Below are 24965 nucleotides of genomic sequence, written 5' to 3'. Positions count from 1 at the left end.
ACTTGCAGCTGCTGGAATGGCCTTGGGTCAGCCATGGCTCTCTTATCTGGGAGAACCGGGGTTGATTCCCCACTCCTCCACTTGCAGCTGCTGGAATGGCCTTGGGTCAGCCATAGCTCTCTTATCTGGGAGAACCGGGTTTGATTCCCCCACTCCTCCACTTGCAGCTGCTGGAATGGCCTTGGGTCAGCCATGGCTCTCTTATCTGGGAGAACCGGGGTTGATTCCCCACACCTCCACTTGCAGCTGCTGGAATGGCCTTGGGTCAGCCATGGCTCTCTTATCTGGGAGAACCGGGTTTGATTCCCCACTTCTCCACTTGCACCTGCTGGAATGGCCTTGGGTCAGCCAGAGCTCTCTTATCTGGGAGAACCGGGGTTGATTCCCCCCTCCTCCACTTGCAGCTGCTGGAATGGCCTTGGGTCAGCCATGGCTCTCTTATCTGGGAGAACCGGGGTTGATTCCCCACACCTCCACTTGCAGCTGCTGGAATGGCCTTGGGTCAGCCATGGCTCTCTTATCTGGGAGAACCGGGTTTGATTCCCCACTTCTCCACTTGCACCTGCTGGAATGGCCTTGGGTCAGCCAGAGCTCTCTTATCTGGGAGAACCGGGTTTGATTCCCCCCTCCTCCACTTGCAGCTGCTGGAATGGCCTTGGGTCAGCCAGAGCTCTCTTATCTGGGAGAACCGGGTTTGATTCCGCACTCCTCCACTTGCAGCTGCTGGAATGGCCTTGGGTCAGCCAGAGCTCTCTTATCTGGGAGAACCGGGTTTGATTCCCCCCTCCTCCACTTGCAGCTGCTGGAATGGCCTTGGGTCAGCCATGGCTCTCTTATCTGGGAGAACCGGGTTTGATTCCCCCCTCCTCCACTTGCACCTGCTGGAATGGCCTTGGGTCAGCCAGAGCTCTCTTATCTGGGAGAACCGGGTTTGATTCCGCACTCCTCCACTTGCACCTGCTGGAATGGTCTTGGGTCAGCCAGAGCTCTCTTATCTGGGAGAACCGGGTTTGATTCCCCCCTCCTCCACTTGCAGCTGCTGGAATGGTCTTGGGTCAGCCAGAGCTCTCTTATCTGGGAGAACCGGGTTTGATTCCGCACTCCTCCACTTGCAGCTGCTGGAATGGTCTTGGGTCAGCCAGAGCTCTCTTATCTGGGAGAACCGGGTTTGATTCCGCACTCCTCCACTTGCAGCTGCTGGAATGGTCTTGGGTCAGCCATGGCTCTCTTATCTGGGAGAACCGGGTTTGATTCCCCACTCCTCCACTTGCAGCTGCTGGAATGCTCTTGGGTCAGCCAGAGCTCTCTTATCTGGGAGAACCGGGTTTGATTCCGCACTCCTCCACTTGCAGCTGCTGGAATGGTCTTGGGTCAGCCAGAGCTCTCTTATCTGGGAGAACCGGGTTTGATTCCCCACTCCTCCACTTGCAGCTGCTGGAATGGTCTTGGGTCAGCCGGAGCTCTCTTATCTGGGAGAACCGGGTTTGCTTCCCCACTCCTCCACTTGCAGCTGCTGGAATGGCCTTGGGTCAGCCAGAGCTCTCTTATCTGGGAGAACCGGGTTTGATTCCCCACTCCTCCACTTGTAGCTGCTGGAATGGCCTTGGGTCAGCCGTAGCTTTCTTATCTGGGAGAACCGGGTTTGATTCCCCACACCACCACTTGCAGCTGCTGGAATGGTCTTGGGTCAGCCATAGCTCTGGCAGAGCTGTCCTTGAAAGGGCAGCCTCTGTGAGCGCTCTCAGTCCCACCCACCTCACAGGGTGTCTGTTGTGGGGGAGGAAGGTAAAGGAGATTGTAGACTGCTCTGAGTCTTTGTCCTTGAAAGGGCAGCCTCTGTGAGCGCTCTCAGTCCCACCCACCTCACAGGGTGTCTGTTGTGGGGGAGGAAGGTAAAGGAGATTGTAGACTGCTCTGAGTCTTTGTCCTTGAAAGGGCAGCCTCTGTGAGCGCTCTCAGTCCCACCCATCTCACAGAGTGTCTGTTGTGGGGCAGGAAGGTAAAGGAGATTGTGAGCCGCCCTGAGACTCTGAGGTTCAAAACAAAGGGTGGGATATAAATCCTTCTTCTTCCTCTTCAGTATGTTATATGGTTTTATATTCTGATTTCTTCCGTTTTTCGTTCCTTGATATGATTTTTATCCTGCCTTCCCCCCCAGAGTTCAGGCTTGTGGACACAGTGCCCCCCCCTACTTTTATCCTTACAACAACCCTGCACAGTCCCCCACCATTGTGGCTGGGCGGAGGTTTGAACCTGGGGCTTCCCTGTCCTAGACTGGCTCGCGAACCGCTGCCCCATGCTGCCAGGGCTCAGCTTTCCTGCGCTTAGGCATTCTGGTATGAATGAAGGCTGCTTAATCACAGTTGAGTCATGAAAGACGGGCGGGCACAGTCATCCATTGTTTGAAAGCTGCATACTCATTCATTAGCAGGACCTTTGGAGGGGCTGCCCCAGCTGAGCCGGTTCATTCTCTTAAAGGCACGTGTCTTGTTTTGAAAGCACTGGAGCACGGGTGGTCAGACTTGCTTAACATAAGAGACACACAGTGTAAACATGCTTGAGAGCTGCAAGACATGAATGTCAGGTGTCTCAAAGGAAGGGTGGGAGGGGAGAGAGGAAGGAAGGAAGGCAAATAGATGGGGGAGGGAAGGAAGGAGAGGTGGAAAGAAAGCAACCTGAACTTCAAATGCATTTTCCAAGGTGCTAGCTGGCTTGGCTTGGAGAACATAAGAACATAAGAGAAGCCATGCTGGATCAGGCCAATGGCCCATCCAGTCCAACACTCTGTGTCACATAAGAACATAAGAGAAGACATGTTGGATCAGGCCAATGGCCCCTCCAGTCCAACACTCTGTGTCACACATAAGAATATAAGAGAAGCCATGTTGAATCAGGCCAATGGACCATCCAGTCCAACACTCTGTGTCACACACTGGCCAAAATATATACAGTATATATATATATATATATATATATATATATATATATATATATATATATATATATATATATATATATATATATATATATATATATATATACACACACACACACACACACACATATGTCTTATGTTTTATTAATTTATTGTTTTAATCCTTACTATGTAAATGTTTTTAAGATAAACTTATGTAAGTTTATGTGTTGTGAGCCGCCCTGAGCCACTTCGGTGGGAAGGGCGGGATATAAGTCAAAATATAAATAAATAAATAATATATATATACACACACACACACAAACATATATGTGTGTGTGTGTGTGTGTATATATATACATACACACACACACACACAAACACACACACACTGTGGCTAATAGCCACTGATGCACCTCTGCTCCATATTTTTATCCTATCTCTCTTGAAGCTGGCTATGCTTGCAGCCACCTCCTGTGGCAGTGAATTCCACATGTTAATCACCCTTTGGGTGAAGAAGTACTTCCTTTTATCAGTTTTAACCTGACTACTCAGCAGTTTCATCGAATGCCCACGAGTTCTTGTATTGTGAGAAAGGGAGAAAAGTGCTTCTTTCTCTACTTTCTCCATCCCATGCATCATCTTGTAAACCTCTATCATGTCACCCCGCAGTCGATGTTTCTCCAAGCTAAAGAGCCCCAAGCGTTTTAACATTTCTTCATAGGGAAAGTGTCCCAAACCTTTAATCATTCTAGTTGCCTTTTTCTGCACTTTTGGAGAAGCAATTTAAAAAGCCAGTTTGGTGTAGTGGCTGAGTGTGCGGACTCTTATCTGGAAGAACTGGGTTTGATTCCCCACTCCTCCCCTTGCAGCTGCTGGAATGGCCCTGGGTCAGCCATAGCTCTCTTATCTGGAAGAACTGGGTTTGATTTCCCACTCCTCCACTTGCAGCTGCTGGAATGGCCTTGGGTCAGCCATAGCTCTCTTATCTGGGAGAACCAGATTTGATTCCCCCGTTTTCCACTTGCAGCTGCTGGAATGGCCTTGGGTCAGCCAGAGCTCTCTTATCTGGGAGAACCGGGTTTGATTCACCACTCCTCCACTTACAGCTGCTGGAATGGCCTTGGGTCAGCCTTAGCTCTCGCAGAGCTGTCCTTGAAAGGGGGGGCAGCTTCTGGGGGAGCTCTCTTAGTGCCACCAACCTCACAGGGTGTCTGGTGTGTTGGGGCGGGGGGGAAGGTAAAGGAGATTGTGACCGCTCTGAGACTCTGAGATTCAGAGGATAGGGTGGGATATAAATCCAATATCACCATCATCAAAGAGACAAATAATAATAATATTTTTTTATTTTTTTATTTGCCTTCTCCAAGCCGGCCAACCGGGTGGTGGGGGTTTCAGGAGCCACACAATATGTGTGAAAGAGCCACATGTGGCTCCCCAGCCAAAGTTTGGCCAACCCGGCACTGGAGATACCAGATCCGGAGGAGCGAGAGCTGAGTGTTGTTACTTCTACAGACCTCTGATCCACCCACCTCCTTCCTGTTCCACAGTCTCTTGCTCTCCTCCTTTGGGCTGTCTCCTCTGAACCAACAGACTCCAGGCTCTCTTCTTCACTTTGAAACTTGATCTAACAGCTTTTTGAAGAAGAGAAGAAGAGGAGATTGGATTTATACTCCCCGCCTCTCCCCGCTGCCTGTTCACTGCCTGAAGGAGTCTCAGAGCAGTTTACAATCTCCTTTCCCTTCCGCGCAACAGATACCTTGTGAGGTTGATGGGGATGAGAGAGCTCTCCGAGGACTGCTGTTGAACAGAACAGCTCTGGTAGAACTTGCGATAGACCCAAGGTCACTCCAGCAGGTGCATGTGGAGGAGGAGTGGGGAATCAAACCCTATTTTCCCAGATAAGAGTCTGCGCACTTAACCACAACACCAAACCAAGTGCAGAAAAGGGCAACTAGAATGATTCAAGGGTTGGAACACTTTCCCTATGAAGAAAGGTTAAAACGCTTTGGGCTCTTTAGCTTGGAGAAACGTCGACTGCGGGATGACATGAGAGAGGTTTACAAGGTTATGCATGGGATGGAGGAGGTAGAGAAAGAAGTACTTTTCCCCCTTTCTCACAATACAAGAACTCGTGGACATTCAATGAAATTGCTGAGCAGTTGGGTTAGAACGGATAAAAGGAAGTCCTTCTTCACCCAAAGGGTGATTAACATGTGGAATTCACTGCCACAGGAGGTGGCTGCAAGCATAGACAGCTTCAAGAGAGATTGGATAAACATCTGGAGCAGAGGACCATCAGTGGCTATCAGCCACAACGTATTGTTGGAACTCTCTGTCTGGGGCAGTAATGCTCTGTGTTCTTAGTGCTTGGGGGGTGGGGCACAGTGCGAGGGCTTCTAGTGTCCTGGCCCCACTGATGGACCTCCTGAGGGCACCTGGGTTTTTTTGGCCACTGTGTGACACAGAGTGTTAGACTGGATGGACCATTGGCCTGATCCAACAGGGCTTCTCTTATGTTCTTATGTGACACAGAGTGTTAGACTGGATGGACCACTGCCCTGATCCAACATGGCTTCTCTTATGTTCTTATGTCTGGGGCAGTGATGCTTTGTATTCTTGGTGCTGGGGGGGGGCGGGTAACAGTGGGAGGGCTTCTAGTGTCTTGGCCCCACTGGTGGACCTTCTGATGGCATCTGGTTTCTTTTGCCCACTGTGTGACACAGAGTGTTGGACTGGAGGGGCCCTTGGCATGATCTAACTAGGCTTCTCTTCTGTTTTTATGTCTGGGGCAGTGATGCTTTGTATTCTTGGTGCTTGTGGGGGGATGACAGTGGGAGGGCTTCTAGTGTCCTGGCCCCACTGATGGACCTCCTGATGGCATCTGGTTTCTTTTGCCCACTCTGTGACACAGAGTGTTGGACTGGAGGGGCCCTTGGCCTGATATAACTAGGCTTCTCTTAGGTTCTTATGTCTGGGGCAGTGATGCTCTGTATTCTTGGTGCTTGGGGAGGCAACAGTGGGAGGGCTTCTCATGTTCTGGTACCACTGGTGGACCTTCTGATGGCACCTTTTTTTTCTGGCCACCGTGTGACCCAGAGTGTTGGACTGCATGAACCGTTGGCCTGATCCAACATGGCTCCTCTTATGTTCTTATGTGACACAGAGTGTTGGACTGGAGGGGCCACTGGCCTGATCCAACATGGCTTCTCTTATGTTCTTATGTGACACAGAGTGTTGGACTGGAGGGGCCACTGGCCTGATCCAACATGGCTTCTCTTATGTTCTTATGTGACCCAGAGTGTTGGACTGCATGGGCCACTGGCCTGATCCAACATGGCTTCTCTTATGTTCTTATGTGACACAGAGTGTTGGTCTGGAGGGGCCACTGGCCTGATCCAACATGGCTTCTCTTATGTTCTTATGTGACACAGAGTGTTGGACTGCATGGGCCGTTGACCTGATCCAACATGGCTCCTCTTATGTTCTTATGTGACGCAGAGTGTTGGACTGGATGGGCTACTGGCCTGATCCAACATGGCTTCTCTTATGTTCTTATGTGACACAGAGTGTTGGACTGGATGGGCCACTGGCCTGATCCAACAAGGCTTCTCTTATGTTCTTATGTGACACAGAGTGTTGGACTGGATGGGCCATTGGCCTGATCTAACAAGGCTTCTCTGATGTTCTTAAACTGGTGTGAAAGATTTTCTTCCTGAGACCTTGGAGGGCCACTATCAGAATGAGTAGACAATACTGACCTCAGCAGACCGAGGCTCTGCTTCAGTGTCATCTGATACAGGTATTCAGCATAGAGGCATCATGACCTCGGGGGTGCTACAGGGCTCGAATCTCACTGTTCTACTCCAAGCCAACTCTCTTTTTCTTTTTTTTTTGGAACATCTCTCGCCGATAATACGTTGCCGTTAAGGCAAGCCTTTTCATGCTAATTCAGGGGTGGCCAAACAGTGGCTCAGGAGCCACGTTTGGCTCTTTCCCACACACTGTGTGGCTCTTGAAGCCAACACCACCCTGTCAGCCACCTTCGAGAAATTATTTCTCTAAGCGGTTCCTCAGTGGAACAGGCTTCCTCCATGGGAGGTGGTGGGCTCTCCTTCCTTGGAGGTTTTTCGACGGAGGCTAGATGGCCATCTGACAGCAATGAGGATCCTGTGAATTTAGGTGGAGGGAATTGCGAGTTTCCTGCATTGTGCAGGGGATTGGACTAGATGGTCATGGAGGTCCCTTCCAGTTCTATGATTCTTCAGGAGGTCGTGGGCTCTCCTTCCTTGGAGGTTTTTCGATGGAGGCTAGATGGCCATCTGACAGCAATGAGGATCCTGTGAATTTAGGGGGAGGTGTTTGTGAGTTTCCTGCATTGTGCAGGGGGTTGGACTAGATGACCCTGGAGGTCCCTTCCAGCTCTAGGATTCTATGATTCCTCAGGAGGTGGTGGGCTCTCCTTCCTTGGAGGTTTTTCGACGGAGGCTAGATGGCCGTCTGACAGCAATGAAGATCCTGTGAATTTAGGGGGAGGTGTTTGTGAGTTTCCCGCCTTGTGCAGGGGGTTGGACTAGATGACTCTGGAGGTCCCAAAAGGTAGGACCAGAACCAGTGGTTTGAACTTAATTCAAAAGAGTTTCCGCCTCAACATTAGGAAGAACGTTCTGACCGTTAGAACGGTTCCTCAGTGGAACAGGCTTCCTCGGGAGGTGGTGGGCTCTCCTTCCTTGGAGGTTTTTCGACGGAGGCTAGATGGCCATCTGACAGCAATGAGGATCCTGTGAATTTAGGGGGAGGTGTTGTGAGTTTCCTGCATTTTGCAGCGGGTTGGACTAGATGACCCTGGTGGTCCCTTCCAGCTCTAGGATTCTATGATTCCTCAGGAGGTGGTGGGCTCTCATTCTTGGAGGTTTTTCAACAGAGGCTAAATGGCCATCTGACAGCAATGATGATCCTGTGAATTTAGGGGGAGATAATTGCAAGTTTCCTGCATTGTGCAGGCAGGGGTTGGACTAGATGACCCAGGTCCCGAAAGGTAGGACCAGAACCAAGGGGTTGAAATTAAATCAAAAGAGTTTCCGCCTCCACATTAGGAAGACCTTCCTGACCGTTAGAGCGGTTCCTCAGTGGAACGGGCTTCTTCAGGAGGTGGTGGGCTCTCCTTCCTTGGAGGTCTTCAAGCAGAGGCTAGATGGCCGTCTGACAGCAATGAGGATCCTGTGATTTTAGGGGGAGGTTTTTTGTGAGTTTCCTGCATTGTGCAGGGGGTGGGACTATATGACCCTGGAGGTCTATTCCCGCTCTATGATTCTATGGTATTTATCTCTTTAAATCACTTCCCCAAGCCAACCCAGTCTGTGGCTTTGGAGAATGCTTTTAAAGTTAAAGTTGTTTTCTTCCCACTTCTCCCTCCCTCCCTCTTTCCCTTCCCTCCCCTCCCTCCTTTCCTTTCTCTCTCTCTCCCTCCCTCTTTCCTTTCATCCTTCCTTCCTTCCTTCCTTCCATCCATCCATCCATCCTTCCTCTTTCCTTTCCTTTTCCTCCCTCCCTCTTTCCCTCCCCTCCCTCCTTTCCTTTCTCTCTCTCTCTCTCCCTCCCTCCTTCCCTTCCCTCCCCTCCCTCCTTTCCTTTCTCTCTCTCCCTCCCTCTTTCCTTCCTTCCTTCCTTCCTTCCTTCCTTCCTTCCTTCCTTCCTTCCTTCCTTCCTTCCTTCCTTCCTTCCTTCCTTCCTCTTTCCTTTCCTTTTCCTCCCTCCCTCTTTCCCTTCCCTCCCTCCTTTCCTTTCTCTCTCTCTCTCTCCTTCCCTTCCCTCCCTCCTTTCCTTTCTCTCTCCCTCCCTCTTTCCTTTCATCCTTCCTTCCTTCCTTCCTTCCTTCCTTCCTTCCTTCCTTCCTTCCTTCCTTTCCTTTTCCTCCCTCCCTCTTTCCCTTCCCTTCTCTCCCCTCCCTCCTTTCCTTTTTCTCTCTCTCCCTCCCTCCTTCCCTCCCCTCCCTCCTTTCCTTTCTCTCTCTCTCTCTCCCTCCCTCCTTCCTTCCTTCCTTCCTTCCTTCCTTCCTTCCTTCCTTCCTTCCTTCCTTCCTCTTTCCTTTCCTTTTCCTCCCTCCCTCCCTTCTTTCCTTCCTTCCGGCTCTCAAACATCTGACATTCATGTCTTTCAGCTCTCAAACGTCTGATGTTTCTTCTATGCGGCTCTTACTGTTAAGCACATTTGGCCTTACTTGTGCAACGGCCTTTACAGAACCTTATTCTCTGCTATCATATTGAACCTATCTTTGCCTCACCTTCCTGTTCGAAAGTTCTTTGCAAGACCTTGGCCTCTTCCCCCCACCCCCTGCGTTAGTTTAGACTACTGTTCGAGCTGCTTGAACGGCCAGCGATAGCGGCTGGCTGTGGGTCCTTGCCAACGCCACTCTTTTATCAGGCTGTGCGATTGCAGCTGTGGTTCGCAGCTGCTTCCCCTCTCCCGAGCTGAGCTGTCCGGATCGGACTGGAAGCGCAGGGGATGTGCTTTGGACGCCTCCCCCTAGCCACATCCGCCACCTCTGCGCACATCTGGGAGAGCTCAAAATAGGAGCCGGGGGCTGCAATCCGGGCTGGAAGCGATGAGGGCCTGGACGGGGTCTGAAGCCAGCTGCCAAGAGCTGAAGGCCAAGCGATGGACCCTCTCCAGATGAAGTTGTTTTTCATCCCTGCATAAATGGAAAGAGCCCCGTGGTGCAGAGTGGTAAAGGTGCAGTATTGCAGTCGGAGCCCTCTGCTCACGACCCGCGTTCGATCCTGGCGGAAGCTGGTGCAGGTAGCTGGCTCTAGGTTGACTCAGCCTTCCATCCTTCCGAGGTGGGTCAAATGAGTCCCCAGCTTGCTCATGACCCGCGTTCGATCCCGGCGGAAGCTGGTGCAGGTAGCTGGCTCTAGGTTGACTCAGCCTTCCATCCTTCCGAGGTCGGTCAAATGAGTCCCCAGCTTGCTCACGACCCGCGTTCAATCCCGGTGGAAGCTGGTGCAGGTAGCTGGCTCTAGGTTGACTCAGCCTTCCATCCTTCCGAGGTCGGTCAAATGAGTCCCCAGCTTGCTCATGACCCACGTTCGATCCCGGCGGAAGCTGGTGCAGGTAGCTGGCTCTAGGTTTGCTCAGCCTTCCGTCCTTCCGAGGTCGGTCAAATGAGTCCCCAGCTTGCTCACGACCCACGTTCGATCCCAGTGGAAGCTGGTGCAGGTAGCTGGCTCTAGGTTTGCTCAGCCTTCCGTACTTCCGAGGTCGGTCAAATGAGTCCCCAGCTTGCTGGGGGGGGGGGGGAAGCGTAGATGACTGGGGAAGGCGATGGCAAACCACCCCGTCAAAAGTCTGCCGTGGAAACGTTGTGAAAGCAACGTCACCCCAGAGTCGGAAACGACTGGTGCTATCCTTACCTTTTTATAAATCGATGGTGCAGTCTCATTTGGAGTACTGTGTTCAATTCTGGTCACCGCATCTCAAAAAAGATATTATAGCACTGGAAAAAGTGCAGGAAAGGGCAACTAGAATGATTAAAGAGTTGGAACACTTTCCCTATGAAGAAAGGTTAAAATGCTTGGGGCTCTTTAGCTTGGAGAAACGTCGACTGCGGGGTGACATGAGAGAGGTTGACAAGATAATGCATGGGATAGAGAAGGGAGAGAAAGAAGTCCTTTTCTCCCTTTCTCACAATACGAGAACTCGTGGACATTCAATGAAATTGCTGAGCAGTTGGGTTAGAACGGATAAAAGGAAGTCCTTCTTTACCCAAAGGGTGATTAACGCGTGGAATTCACTGCCACAGGAGGTGGTGGCGGCTACAAGCATAGCCAGCTTCCAGAGGGGATTGGATCAACATATGGAGCAGAGGTCCATCAGTGGCTGTTAGCCACAAGGTACAGATGGAACTCTCTGTCTGAGAGTTTGAGCTTCATTATCAGTTGCCATTCAGAAAGAGAGACTACTGAATTGCAACTGATAATAAAGCGGAAGACAGTGCATCCACCTGGACTGAATCGAGACCTTGGTTTCCTGTCTCATGACGAGTGCTGATTTCTGCACACCTATTACCTGTCTGCATGTCACACCTAATCCAGTCATACCTGCTATTGTCATTTGCCTGCTGACATCATTTGGCATCTGAAATCACTCTGCTTTTTAATAGATAGGACAGACGGACTCACATTCTAGCTGTTTCTGCAGAAGTGAACGGTGATTTACGAAAATTCCTCTTCTGCCATGAATTTTGTTAGTCTTTAAGGTGGTCTTGGACTCTTGCTCCTTTCTATCCCTGACCTGAACAAATAAGGACATCTCCCCATGAGGAAGAGGAGGAGGAGAAGTTTATACCCCGCCCTTTACTGCCCAAAGGAGTCTCAGAGCAGCTTACAATCTCTTCCCCTTCCTCTCCCCACAACAGACACCCTGTAAAGCAGGTGGGGCTGAGAAAGCTCTGACAGAAATGGCTCTTGAGACGACCAGCTCTGCGAGAACTTGTGGCTGACTTAAGGTCACATCAAGCAGATGAGCGGAACAGCTTTGAAACAACTTACGGCTGACCCAAGGTCACATCAGCAGGTGCATGTGGAGGAGTGGGGAATCAAAGCTGTTTCTCCCAGATAAGAGTCCACGCACTTCACCACTACACCAAACTGGCTCTCATAAGCAATTGCAGGTCTTTTTTTGTAGCAGGAACTCCTTTGCATATTAGGCCACACCCATCTTATGTAGCCAGTCCTCCTGGAGCTTACAGGGCTCTTAGTACAGGGCCTATTGTAAGCTCCAGGAGAACTGGTTACATTAGGGGTGTGTGGCCTAATATGCAAAGGAGTTCCTGCTACAAAAAAAAGCCCTGAGCAAATCCAGAATGGAATCCTGTGCCTTATGGGATTTCTGTTGGAGCCAGTACCATAGAACAGGGGTGGCCAACGGTAGCTCTCCAGATGTTTTTTTTTACCGACAATTCCCATCAGCCCCAGCCAGCACGGCCAATGGCTGGGGCTGATGGGAGTTGTAGGCGAAAAACATCTGGAGAGCTACCGTTGGCCACCCCTGCCATAAACGTCAGCTCTTCGAGAGCCACAAGACACGGACATCAGATGCTTGAGAGCCGGAAGGCAGACAGGCAGGCAAATGAATGGCAGAAGGGAGGAGTAAGAGCGAGGTGGAAAGAAAGCAACTTTAAACGCAGTCCCCAAGCCAGGCAATGGGGGCGTTGAGAGCCACACAATATGTGTGAAAGAGCCACACGTGGCTCCCGAGTCACAGTTTGCCCATCCCCGCTCTAGGCTGTTCCTGCATTGAGTGGGGGGGGATGGACTAGATGCCCTCTTTGGCCCCTTCCAGCTCTGTGATTCCGCGAGTTTAGCAGTGCTGCTGGCGGAACTTCCTTTTTTGCAAATGGCAAAGCAGGATATTAAACTCCAAACAGGAAACATTCGGCAATGCTCAGGGGAACGCTTGTGCGATTGTGGAGCACAGTGAAACGGAGCCCTCCCTATTTAATTCTTGACCAAAACCAATTCTGTGCTGTTTTTGCGCCCCGGTGGAAAAGTTAGAGCGTTACGGCATTTCTGGCATTTTAAAAAGCATTTAAAATATACAAATTTAAAACATTTAGCTAAAATATTTTAACAAATGAAGCCTCTAACGCCCAAACAGGAAGGAGGGGTAATAAAAATTAGGGAAGCAGTGGGGCTTTCCGGCTTTAGTGTTTGGGGCCTTGAAAAAGAAGCAAACTCAAACTGAGGATGGAGGAGGAATTCATTACAGACAAAATAATAATTTCCGGGGAGGAGTAATTGGTCGGAGTGTTCCCCTGAGCTGGAGGGTTTTTGTTTTTTTTAAAAAAGCAGTTCTTTTGGGTTTGCGGAGAACATTTCAGCCAACAGCTACTGATAAGCTTTGGACAAACCTCGGACGACAATCTGAAAGCAACTGGTATTTTGACCAAAGTCTGAATAAGCTTGTGGGGGCAGGAGATCCCCCCGGTTTGGAGGCCCTCCCCCTGCTTCAGGGTCATCAGAAATTGGGGGGGGGATGTCTGCTAGGCACTCCATTATTCCCCTATGGAGACCAGTTCCCATAAGGGGTAATGGAGAATTGATCCGCAATTATCTGGGGCTTGGGGGGCGGGGTGCTGTTTTATGAGATAGAAGCACCATATTTTCAGCATCGCATCCAACGCCTCTACTCAAAATACCCTCCAAATTTCAAAAGGGCTGGACCAGGGGGTTTAATTCTATGAGCCCTATGAGCCACAAAGCCACTCTGTGGGAAGGGCGGGGTATAAGTTACGGAATAAACAGATAGATAGATAGATAGATAGATAGATAGATAGATAGATAGATAGATAGATAGATAGATAGATAGATAGATAGATAGATAGATAGATAGATAGATAGATAGATAAAAGAAGGTGCCCCTATTCTTCATTATTTCCAATGGAGGAAAGGCATTTAAAAGTTGTGTAGGCCCTATACATTTGATGGCCAGAACTCCCTTTGGAGTTCAGTTATGCTTGTCACAACCCTGCTCCTGGCTCCATCCCCAAAGTCCCCAGATATTTTTGAATTGGACTTGGCAACCCTACCCTCCCTAAATCCCACCTTCTTCCAGATCCACCCCCAAAGTCTACAGGTATTTTTCAACAGAGACTTGCAACGTTACCTAAGGGGTTGCCGCCATTTTAAGAACATAAGAGAAGCCATGTTGGATCAGGCCAATGGTCCATCCAGTCCAACACTCTGTGTCACATAAGAACAGAAGAGAAGCCATGTTGGTTCAGGCCAATGGCCCATCCAGTCCAACACTCTGTGTCACATAAGAACATAAGAGAAGCCATGTTGGATCAGGCCAATGGCCCATCCAGTCCAACACTCTGTGTCACATAAGAACATAAGAGAAGCCATGTTGGATCAGGCCAATGGCCCCTCCAGTCCAACACTCTGTCACATAAGAACGTAAGAGAAGCCATGTTGGATCATGCCAATGGCCCATCCAGTCCAACACTCTGTGTCACACAGTGGCCAAAAAGACCAGGTGCCATCAGGAGGTCCACCTGTGGGGCCAGGACACTAGAAGTCCTGCCACTTTTAATTTTAATAGCATGTTTTAGCCTGGAGCTGATATTTCAAGCTACGTGACTGTCTCTGCTTTGGTTTTTGATTGATTGTTTTATGCTGTTTAACAAAGAATTGTGTGTGTGTTGATTGAGTTTTCTTTTGGAAGCTACCTCAGGCAGGTTCCCTGGGTAGTTCAGTGGTTCGAGTGACACCCTAGGATTTGGGAGAACCAGGTTCGAATCTCCCGCGTTTCCAAGAAAGCTGACTGTATGACCTTGGCCCAGTCACGCACTCGTAGCCTAAACTACCTCACAAGGTTGTTGTGAGGCTAAAATGGAGAAGAGAAGAATGATGCAAGCCACCTTGGGTTATTGGGCGGAAAGGTGGGGTATAAATGAAGTAAATAAATAGTACACGCACAGGATCCCAAAACTTCAGCCTCACTGGTCTGTCCGGGTGCATTTTCCCTCACTCTCTTTGCCCATTTGCTTCTCCCTCCCTGCTACCACTAACTTAGTAGCACCGAGACTTGTTTTGTGGGAATCAGGACTCTATAATTTCTGAGATACCCAACTGAGGCTGCAGTTGCTATAGCTACCACCAAGGCCCTGAGAAGGCGTCATGGAGGGGGGTGCTAAGAGGATGATTATTGAAAAGCAGCCCTGACCTGATTTTGTCGTCCCCGGCATCATGCTGCATTTCTGCAGCCTAGATAGCGTGCGACACCATCCAGAGACTGGGGCTGCCAACCTCCAGGCGGGGCCAGGAGATCTCACAGAATCGCAACTGAGCCCCGGATGGCAGCTTGTAGCTGCTGCCACCTCCTCTGGCAGTGAATTCCATGTGTGAATCACCCTTTGGTGAATCAGGACTTCTATTTATCCATTCGAACTCGACTGTTCAGCAATTTCATTGAATGTCCACAAGTATTGTGAGAAAAGGACCTTCTCTATCCCATGCATAATCTTGTAAACTTCTCTCATGTCACCCCCTCAGTCGACGCGTCTCCAAGCTAAAGAGCCCCAAGCGTTCTAACCTTTCTTCATAGGGAAAGTGTTCCAACCCTTTAAGCATTCTGCTTGCCCTTTTCTGGACTTTTCCCAGTGTTATATCTTTTTTGAGATGCGGTGACCAGAATGGTACACAGTACTCCAAATGAGGCCGCACCATCAATTTATACTGGGGCATTGTGATATTGGCTGGTTAAGAAATTCCTGGAGATATTCGAGTCTAGGGAGAGTTAGGTTTGAGGTGGGGAGGAACCATAGAGGGAGGTGGGGAGGTGGTTTGAGGTGGGGAGGGACCATATCACGCCACAAACTCCAACCTCCAAAGCTGCCCAGCAAGTTTACATGGCAGAGTGAGGATTCGAACCCGGTGCTCCCAGGTCTCCCCATGGTGGCAGTCTTCCTTTCACTTGGAGTGTGTGTGTGTGTGCTATTTACATATCTCTCCACCTCTGTGGCCAATGAACTTGGTGGGAGAGGGCTGTGTGCTCCGGATGTTTTTTTGCCTACAACTCCCATCAGCCCCAGCCAGCATGGCCAATGGTTGGGGCTGATGGAAGTTGTAGGCAAAAAACATCTGGAGAGCTACCGTTGGCCACCCCTAGAATGGCAGGCTAGGGGCCCTAGGTTCGAATCCCCATGTCAGCCCTGAAAGCTTGATGCAGGTCCTTGAGCCCATCACACAGGGCTGTGAGAAAACAGAGGAGAGGAGAACAAGGTTTTAATTTGCTGGGAGTCCCAACTGTGGAGAGAAAAGCGGGATATAAATAAATAAATGCCACTGCAAAGCGCTGGTTCCATTAGTCGGCCTCAGATAGCCACAGGAAGTGGTGGCAGCTACAAGCACAGACAGCTTCAAGAGGGGACTGGATCAACGTATGGAGCAGAGGTTTACATTTGGCTATTAGGCTCAAGGGATGGAGGGAACACTCTGTCTGGGGCAGTGATGTTCTGTCTTCTTGGTGCTTGGGGGGCAAGAGTGGAAAGGCTTCTGGAGTTCTGGCCTTACTGGTGGACCTCCTGATGGCCCCTGAGTTTCAGCCATTGGGTGACACAGCGTGTTGGACTGGACGGGCCATTGGCCTGATCCAACATGGCTTCTCTTATGTTCTTATGTCTGAGGCAGTGATGTTCTGTCTTCTTGGTGCTTGGGGGGGGGATAAGAGTGGGAAGGCTTCTGGAGTTCTGGCCCTGCTGATGGACCTCCTGATGGTACCTGATTTTTGGCCACTGTGGGACACGGAGTGTTGGACTGGATGGGCCATTGGCCTGATCCAACATGGCTTCTCTTATGTCTGGGGCAATGATGTTCTGTCTTCTTGATTCTTGGAGGGGGCCACAGTGGGAGGGCTTCTGGAGGTCTGGCCCCACTAGTGGACCTCCTGATGGTACGTGATTTTTGGCCACTGTGGGACACAGAGTGTTGGACTAAATGGGCCATTGGCCTGATCCAACATGGCTTCTCTTATGTTCTTATGTCTGGGGCAGTGCTGCTCTGTATTCCTGGTGTTTGCGGGGCCACAGTGGGAGGGCTGCTGAAGTTTTGGCCTCACTGGTGGACCTCCTGATGGCACCTGAGTTTTGGCCACTGTGTGACACACAGCGTTGGACTGGATGGGCCACTGGCCTGATCCAACATGGCTTCTTATGTCTGGGGCAGTGATGCTTTGTCTCTTGATTCTTATAGGGGGCTACAGTGGGAGGCGTCTGGAGTTCTGGCCCCACTGGTGGACCTCCTGATGGCCCTTGGGTTTTGGCCACTTTGTGACAATAGTGTTGGACTGGATGGGCCACTGGCCTGATCCAACATGGCTTCTCTTATGTTCTTAGGTGACACAGAGTGTTGGACTGGATGGGCCATTGGCCTGATCCAACAGGGCTTCTCTTATGTTCTTAGGTGACACAGAGTGTTGGACTGGATGGGCCACTGGCCTGATCCAACAGGGCTTCTCTTATGTTCTTAGGTGACACAGAGTGTTGGACTGGATGGGCCATTGGCCTGATCCAACAGGGCTTCTCTTATGTTCTTATGTGACGCAGAGTGTTGGACTGGATGGGCCATTGGCCTGATCCAACATGGCTTCTCTTATGTTCTTATGTGGCACAGAGCGTTGGACTGGATGGGCCACAGGCCTGATCCAACATGGCTTCTCTTATGTTCTTATGTGGCACAGAGTGTTGGACTGGATGGGCCACAGGCCTGTTCCAACATGGCTTCTCTTATGTTCTTATGTGGCACAGAGCGTTGGACTGGATGGGCCACAGGCCTGATCCAACATGGCTTCTCTTATGTTCTTATGTGGCACAGAGAGTTGGACTGGATGGGCCACTGGCCTGATCCAACATGGCTTCTCTTATGTTCTTATGTGGCACAGAGCGTTGGACTAGATGGGCCACTGGCCTGATCCAACATGGCTTCTCTTATATCCTTATGCTCTAATGGGTTTTGGGTTTTTTGCCATCAGCAGCTCTCTGTGCTGCTCCGAGTCACAGAACACCACGACCCACTGCCTTTGCGGGGAAATTGAGCCATCTTGCACAGAGTGGATGCCACAGCTCCATCTTCTGTCTGCTAAACGCAAGGCTGCTGGAATGTGCCTTAGAGCAAAGAGGGGTACTGTATGTAGCTAAGGGCTTGGCACTGCCCTGACCTGGCCTCTCACGCAAGCAAGTCTCTTGGGAACTGCTCTGGGCAGAGAACGGGGTATCGTTCCGTTTCCACATGTCGCTCTGTCCCCCACAGGGAACAGTTCTGCCTCCCGGATAGAAGACGCAAATGAAGACACCATCGGGGTCCTTGTGCGCCTGATCACGGAGAAAAAAGGTAAGCCCTGGATTGGGGAGGGGCAGAAGTTGACAGAGCAATGGGAAAGGAGGGGGTTGCTTTTCTGGACTTATGAAGAAAAGAGCCCAGATGCCAAGACTTCTTTGGTAGCAGGAACTCCTTTGCATATTAGGCCATACACCCCTGAGGTAACCAGTCCTCCTGGATCTTACAGCAGGTCCTGGAAGAAGAGCCCTGTAAGCTTTTGGAGGATTGGCTACATCACGGGGTGTGGCCTATTATGTAAAGCAGTTCCTGCTACAAAAAAGCGATAGATAGATAGATAGATAGATAGATAGATAGATAGATAGATAGATAGATAGATAGATAGATAGATAGATAGATAGATAGATTTTTTCGTAGCAGGAACTCCTTTGCATATTAGGCCACACACCCCTGAGGTAACCAGTCCTCCTGGATCTTACAGCAGGCCCTGGAAGAAGAGCCCTGTAAGCTTTTGGAGGATTGGCTACATCACGGGGTGTGGCCTATTATGTAAAGCAGTTCCTGCTACAAAAAAGCGATAGATAGATAGATAGATAGATAGATAGATAGATAGATAGATAGATAGATAGATAGATAGATAGATAGATTTTTTCGTAGCAGGAACTCCTTTGCATATTAGGCCACACACCCCTGAGGTAACCAGTCCTCCTGGACCTTTCAGCAGGCCCTGGAAGAAGAGCCCTGTAAGCTTTTGGAGGATTGGCTACATCAGGGGGGCGCGGCCTAATATGCATAGCAGTTCCTGCTACAAAAAGTGATAGATTTTTGTAGCAAGAACTCCTTTGCATATTAGGCCACAACCCCTGATGTAGCCAGTCCTCCTGGAGCTTACAGCAGGCCCCGTAAGAAGAGCCCTGTAAGCTCTTGGAGGAATGGCTACATCAGAGGGGCGTGGCCTAATATGCAAAGCAGTTCCTGCTACAAAAAAGCAACAGATGGATGGATTTTTTGTAGCAGGAACTGCTTTGCATATTAGGTCACGCCCCCCTGATGTAGCCAATCCTCCTGGAGCTTACAGTAGGCCCTGCACTAAGAGCCCTGCAAGCTCTTGGAGGATTGGCTACATCAGGGGAGCGTGGCCTAATATGCAGAGCAGCTCCTGCTACAAAAAACCCCACCCTGTTGGCGTTATTCACCTCTGTTTTCTCCCCACAACCATCCAGTGTAGTAGGTTGAGCTGAGAACCTGTAACCTGCCTGAGGCCCATCCTGTGAGCTTCCAAGGCAGAGTGGGAATTTGAACTTGGGTTTCCTAGGTCCTAAACTGACACTAACCACCAGGGCTTTTATTTTATTTTTTTGTAGCAGGCACTCATTTGCATATTAGGCCACACCCTCCCTGTAGCCAATCCTCCTGGAGCTTACAGTAGGCCCTGCACTAAGAGCCCTGTAAGCTCTTGGAGGATTGGCTACCTCATGGGGGTGTGTGGCCTAATATGCAAAGCAGCTCTTGCCAGAATTCCAAGCTCTTGGAGGATTGGCTTCCTCATGGGGGGTGTGGCCAAATATGCCAAAGGAGTTCCTGCTACAGAAAAAGCCCTGCCAGATATAATTTTACCACTTCAGCAAGAGCAAATTGGAGCCAGTTTCAGGACTTCATCACACGCTGCTTTCTTTTTCTAAAGGATTTTGTTTCTCCATCCCACCCCCCCTCCTTTCTCTTATTCCCTCCTTACAGAGAATGCTGCCGTCTTGGAAGAAATGTTGAAGGATTATCACAGCAAACAGCTCATGCCGCCGGTTTACAAGCCCTCCGTGAACAAGTAGGTAGCTTTTGAAAACCTCACCTGGGTGGGCCCAGCTAGCCCAAACTCATCAGATCTCGGAAGCGAAGCAGGGCCGACTCTGGCAAGTCCTTGGATGGGAGACCTCCTGGGAATACCAGAGCTGGGAGGCAGGGGCAGGCTTGAGTCGGCCACCTCTCTGAATATCCTTCAGGCCCCCAAGAGGGGTCAGTCACTAGAGGTCGTGCACACACATACAGAGGCATTAAAAAAAATAAGAAGGATATAGGCAAGCTGGAACGGGTCCAGAGGAGGCCAATGAAGATGGTGAGGGGTCTGGAGACCAAGTCCTATGAGGAAAGGCTGAAGGAGCTGGGCATGTTTAGCCTGGAGAGGAGGCGGCTGAGAGGTGATAGGATCACCATCTTCAAGTACTTGAAGGGCTGTCATATAGAGGATTAGGGGTCTGGAGACCAAGTCCTATGAGGAAAGGTTGAAGGAGCTGGGCATGTTTAGCCTGGAGAGGAGGCGGCTGAGAGGTGATAGGATCACCATCTTCGAGTCCTTGAAGGACTGTCATATAGAAGAAGAAGATATTGGATTTATATCCCACCCTCCACTCTGAATTTCGGAAGCTCAGAGCGGCTTGCAATCTTCTTGATCTTCATGCCCCACAACAGACACCCTATGAGGTTCTCCCAGATAAGAGTCCGCACACTTCACCACTACACCAAAATGGCTCTCTTACCATAGAGGATGGTGTGGAATTGTTTTCTGTGGCCCCGGAAGGTAGGACTAGAACCAATGGGTTGAAATTAAATCAAAAGAGTTTCCGGCTCAACATGAGGAAGAACTTCCTGACTGTTAGAACGGTTCCTCAGTGGAACAGGCTTCCTCGGGAGGTGGTGGGCTCTCCTTCCTCGGAGGTTTTCAAACAAAGCCTAGATGGCCATCTGACAGCAATGAGGATCCTGTGAATTTAGGGGGAGGTGTTTGTGACTTTTCTGCATTGTGCAGGGGATTGGACTAGATGACCCTGGAGGTCCCTTTCAACTCTATCATTCCTGACTGTTAGAGTGGTTCCTCAGTGGAACAGGCTTCCTCAGGAGGTGGTGGGCTCTCCTTCCTTGTAGGTTTTCAAAGAGAGGCTAGATGGCCATCTGACAGCAATGAGGATCCTGTGAATTTAGAGGGAGGTATTTGTGAGTTTCTTGCATTGTGCAGGGGGTTGGACTAGATGACCCTGGAGGTCCCTTTCAACTCTATCATTCCTGACTGTTAGAGTGGTTCCTCAGTGGAACAGGCTTCCTCAGGAGGTGGTGGGCTCTCCTTCCTTGGAGGTTTTCAAAGAGAGGCTAGATGGCCATCTGACAGCAATGAGGATCCTGTGAATTTAGAGGGAGGTATTTGTGAGTTTCTTGCATTGTGCAGGGGGTTGGACTAGATGACCCTGGAGGTCACTTCCAACTCTATGATTCTATGAAATACAAAAAAATACCCCCCTTTGAAAAACATAAAGACCATTGCAAGATTTAAAAATCAATTGAAGACTGCTAATAACTAAACCAAGAGCAGTCCTAAATAAAAGCCGTCTACAGCTGCCTCCTGAAGATTGACAGTTAGTGGGCCAAGTGCACTTCTTTGTGGATATTGTTCCCTAATCATGAGGCTGCCACCAAGAAGGCCCTGTCTTGTGTACCCATGAGACGAGGTTCTTTGGTCAGCGGAGCGGTCAGGAGGGGTCCTCTCTCTCATCTTAATTCCCAGGCAGGAGCTTAGAGCAGAAGGTGGTCCTTTAGGTGCCTTGGATAAGAACATAAGAGAAGCCATGTTGGATCAGACCAGTGGCCCATCCAGTCCAATACTCCATGTCACACACTGGCCAAAAAACCCAGGTGTCATCAGGAGGTCCATCAGTGGGGCCAGGACACTAGAAGACCTCCCACTGTTGCTCCCTCGAAAGCACCAAAAATACAGAGAATCACTGCCCCAGACAGAGAGTTCCAACAATACACTGTGGCTAAGAGCCACTGATGGACCTCTGCTTCATATGTTTATCTATTTCCCTCTTGAAGCTGTCTATGTTTGTAGCTGCCACCACCTCCTATGTTTGTAGCTGCCACCACCTTGTGGAGAGCCAGTTTGGTGTAGTGGTTAAGTGTGAACCGGGTTTGAACCGGGTTAAGTGTGAACTGGGAGAACCGGGTTTGATTCCCCACTCCTCCACTTGCAGCTGCTGGAATGGCCTTGGGTCAGCCATAGCTCTAGCAGAGGTTGTCCTTGAAAGGGCAGCTGCTGGGGGAGACCTCTCAGCCCCACCCACCTCACAGGGTGTCTGTTGTGGGGGAGGAAGGTAAAGGAGATTGTGAGCCGCTCTGAGACTCTTCGGAGTGGAGGGCGAGATATAAATCCAATATCTTCATCTACCTCACAGGGTGTCTGTTGTGGGGGGGAGGAGGTAAAGGAGATTGTGAGCTGCTCTCTGAGACTCTTTGGAGTGGAGGGCGGGATATAAATCCAATATCATCTTCTTCTTCCTGTGGCAGTGAATTCCATGTGTTAATCACCCTTTGGGTGAAGGAGGACTTCTTTTTATCCATTCTAACCCGACTGCTCAGCAATTTCATGGAGTGCCCACGAGGTCTCATATTGCGAGAAAGGGAGAAAAGTACTTCTTTCTCTCTACTTTCTCGATCCCATGCATAACCTTGTCAACCTCTCTCATGTCACCCCTCAGTCGACGTTTCTCCACGCTAAAGAGCCCCAAGCGTTTCAACCTTTCTTCATAGGGAAAGTGTTCCAACCCTTGAATCATTCCAGTTGCCCTTTTCTGCACTTTTCCCAGCGCTAGAATATCTTTTCTGAGGTGCAGTGTCCAGAATTGTATACAGGCCAAATGAGGCCGCACCATCGATTTATACAGGGGCAGCTGGAACGATCAAAGGATCCCAAGCCACGTAGGGCTTGAAGACTCTCCTCTCTTGCTAACGCTGGCCTTTTGTCCCCCTAGGCCGCAGCTCCTGCCTCAGTTTCCCCACATCTGCCGGCACCAGCACCACCTCCACACGGTCCAGGGCTTAGCCACCCGCTCGGGCCCCACCTGCACTCGCTGCAGCCAGAGAAAGTGGCCGGAGGTTCTCCTCTCCCCGGAAGCTGCCGCCGCCGCGGCCGCCAACGCAACCGGCAGCACCGTCACCAAGCCGGCAAAGCCCGGAAGCAAGGCCTGCCGGCCGGGGGAGATCACCCTCCTCTCCGTGGGCAGGTAGGAGCCCAAGAGACGGGAGCTCAGGTGTGCGGGGGGAGGTCTTTTGGACAAGTCAGAGTTTCTTTGTGCTATCCACGGTGAACAGCAAGCAGATTGGTGTCCCTTTGCAGCTGTAGCGTGCTCCGGTTCTGAGCGTCTCCCGCCACCTCGGCTTTCGTTTGGTCCAGTGGAGAGGTGGCCGAACTTGCCGAACGTAAGAGCCTCATAGAATAAATGTCAGATGTCCGAGAGCCGCAGGACATGAGCGTCGGACGTTTGAGAGCCGTGAGACAAAGAAGGGAGGCAAACAGATGGGGTGGGAGGAGGGAGGGAGAGGCGGAAAGAAAGCAACGTTGACTCTAAGTGCGTTCTCCAAGCTGCCAGCTGGCTTGGCTTGGAGAAGTGGTTTAAAGAGACAAAGGCCTTCTCCAAGCCAGCCAATATGGCAGTGGGAGCTTCAAGAGCCACACAATATTTGTGAAAGAGCCACATTTGGCTCCCGAGCCACAGTTTGGCCACCCCTGGTGTAGTGGTTAAGTGCGCGGATTCTTATCTGGGAGAACGGGGTTTAATTCCCCACTCCTCCACTTGCAGCTACTGGAATGGCCTTGGGTCAGTCATAGCTCTCGCAGGAGTTGTCCTTGAAAGGGCAGCTTCTGTCAGAGCTCTCTCAGCCTCACCCACCCCCCAGGGTGTCTGTTGTGGGGGAAGGAGATAAAGGAGATTGTAAGCTGCTCTGAGACTCTCTGATTCAGAGAGAATGGCGGGGTATAAATCTGCAGTCTTCTTCTGCGGTCTTCTTTTAAAGCAAGATTCTAGTCCTCAAGCCTGAAAACTGAGGGTAACACCTGCTGAAGAGTGGCTGGGGGTGGGGGGAGGAAGCTCTGCTCCATCTCTTTCATGCCCCACCTCTAATTTTCCTAACAGGATTGGAAAAGGCTGTTCTTCAAGCACTCTGGAGAGTCACTGATCTGGTTTAGGGTGGCTGGACTGGTCAGGCAGTCATCCTCACCTTCGCTTAGCAGAGTGCTGCTTTCTGAGCTTCAGCACAGCAGCGTGGCCTAGTCTAATGGTTGCCACACTCTCTCACAAACTGCAGAGAGAGCTTTTGCTTTAAGTGAAGAAACCAATACTGGTGGATTTATTTAAAGAAACAGAACATATAACTGTAGTGGAGAGAAAGAGCGTCTAAACTATTCTAGCTAACTAGATGGATTTGGATTGTAGTAGGCCATCTCCTTAGTTCAGTTGTGGAAGAAAGATGTTTATTCTCCATGGCTCTTACGTTAAGCAAGTTTGGGCACCCCAGTATAGATCAAAACGGGCACCTTGATTTCTATTTAGAAGCAATCAGATAGCCGGCAGCGTTGCGCAAGACAGGTCGGATGGCCTTCCCTTACAGCTTGGCTCGCTTGCCCGAGTCATCCAGAAGTCTCTGCCATTCAGACAGTGTGCTCCCTTCTTTGGCTGGCTCCTGTCCCAATTCTTCCTTTGAGAAGTCACGATGATTTCCAGTTTCCTCCCCATCCCCCAGAGGCACAGCAGCTGATCTCCTTGGGGCCCAGAGGTGTTCAGAAATGTGCATCATTGAGAGATGTGTGTTTTTCTTGCCCCTCTCCCCTTTCCCAAAGGTTCCGCGTCGCCCGCATCCCCGAGCAGAAGCCCAGCCCCTCGGAAGTGAAAACCATCTCAGAGAGCGCAGGAACCGAACCGAAGGAGCCCCCCTACGCCTGCCTGGTTCCGGAGCAGAGACCGCTGGTCGGGAATCCCATAAGGCCCAAACGGCTTACGACGGAAGATGGCCAGCAAGAGGTGAGGGGGCTGAGGGAAAACGGGCACCCACTTCTGCAGGAGCTGTGTGTTCCCCAGGTGCCCCTGGTTCCGTGTCGCACACCCAGCTCTCCAAACGAGGTGTCCGTTTGATGGTTCTGAAAGCAATTTTGTAAACAGGGAATTCTCAGGGGAGAAAGACGAATGGGGATACACAGAGTGAACACGTTGCATTTGTCCGCTGTGAGCCAGCGTGGCCTGGACCTGGCGTTGGGGGCCCTCAGATGAAGCCATAACACTTCCCCGTAGAGCTATTTGTTCTTTTGACTGCTTTGGGGAAGGATTTTCTTCTAACGTGTGTGCAGAGAGCCTGGGGGCTCCCATCGTTTGCCTTTCTTTAGACCTGTCAAGCGCCAG

The 24965-nt window shown here is 50.5% G+C and overlaps 1 protein-coding gene across 1 annotated transcript in view; it reads left to right on the top strand.

Moving 5' to 3' along the window:
- The window catches only part of RELT (RELT TNF receptor), a 28476-nt gene extending 3775 nt beyond the window's left edge, over positions 1 to 24701 (top strand). Inside the window, exons 3-6 of the mRNA XM_060263970.1 lie at positions 17725 to 17805; positions 19489 to 19573; positions 22545 to 22796; positions 24410 to 24701. Of these exons, the coding sequence (XP_060119953.1) occupies positions 17725 to 17805; positions 19489 to 19573; positions 22545 to 22796; positions 24410 to 24701 (710 nt within the window). The remainder of the gene's footprint in view (positions 1 to 17724; positions 17806 to 19488; positions 19574 to 22544; positions 22797 to 24409) is intronic.
- Positions 24702 to 24965: the final 264 nt, after the last annotated feature.

Source organism: Heteronotia binoei, unplaced genomic scaffold (assembly GCF_032191835.1).
Source record: "Heteronotia binoei isolate CCM8104 ecotype False Entrance Well unplaced genomic scaffold, APGP_CSIRO_Hbin_v1 ptg001531l, whole genome shotgun sequence".
Taxonomy (NCBI): domain Eukaryota; kingdom Metazoa; phylum Chordata; class Lepidosauria; order Squamata; family Gekkonidae; genus Heteronotia; species Heteronotia binoei.
Note: the sequence above shows the minus strand (reverse complement) of the source record. Positions and strands in the feature narration are given on the sequence as shown.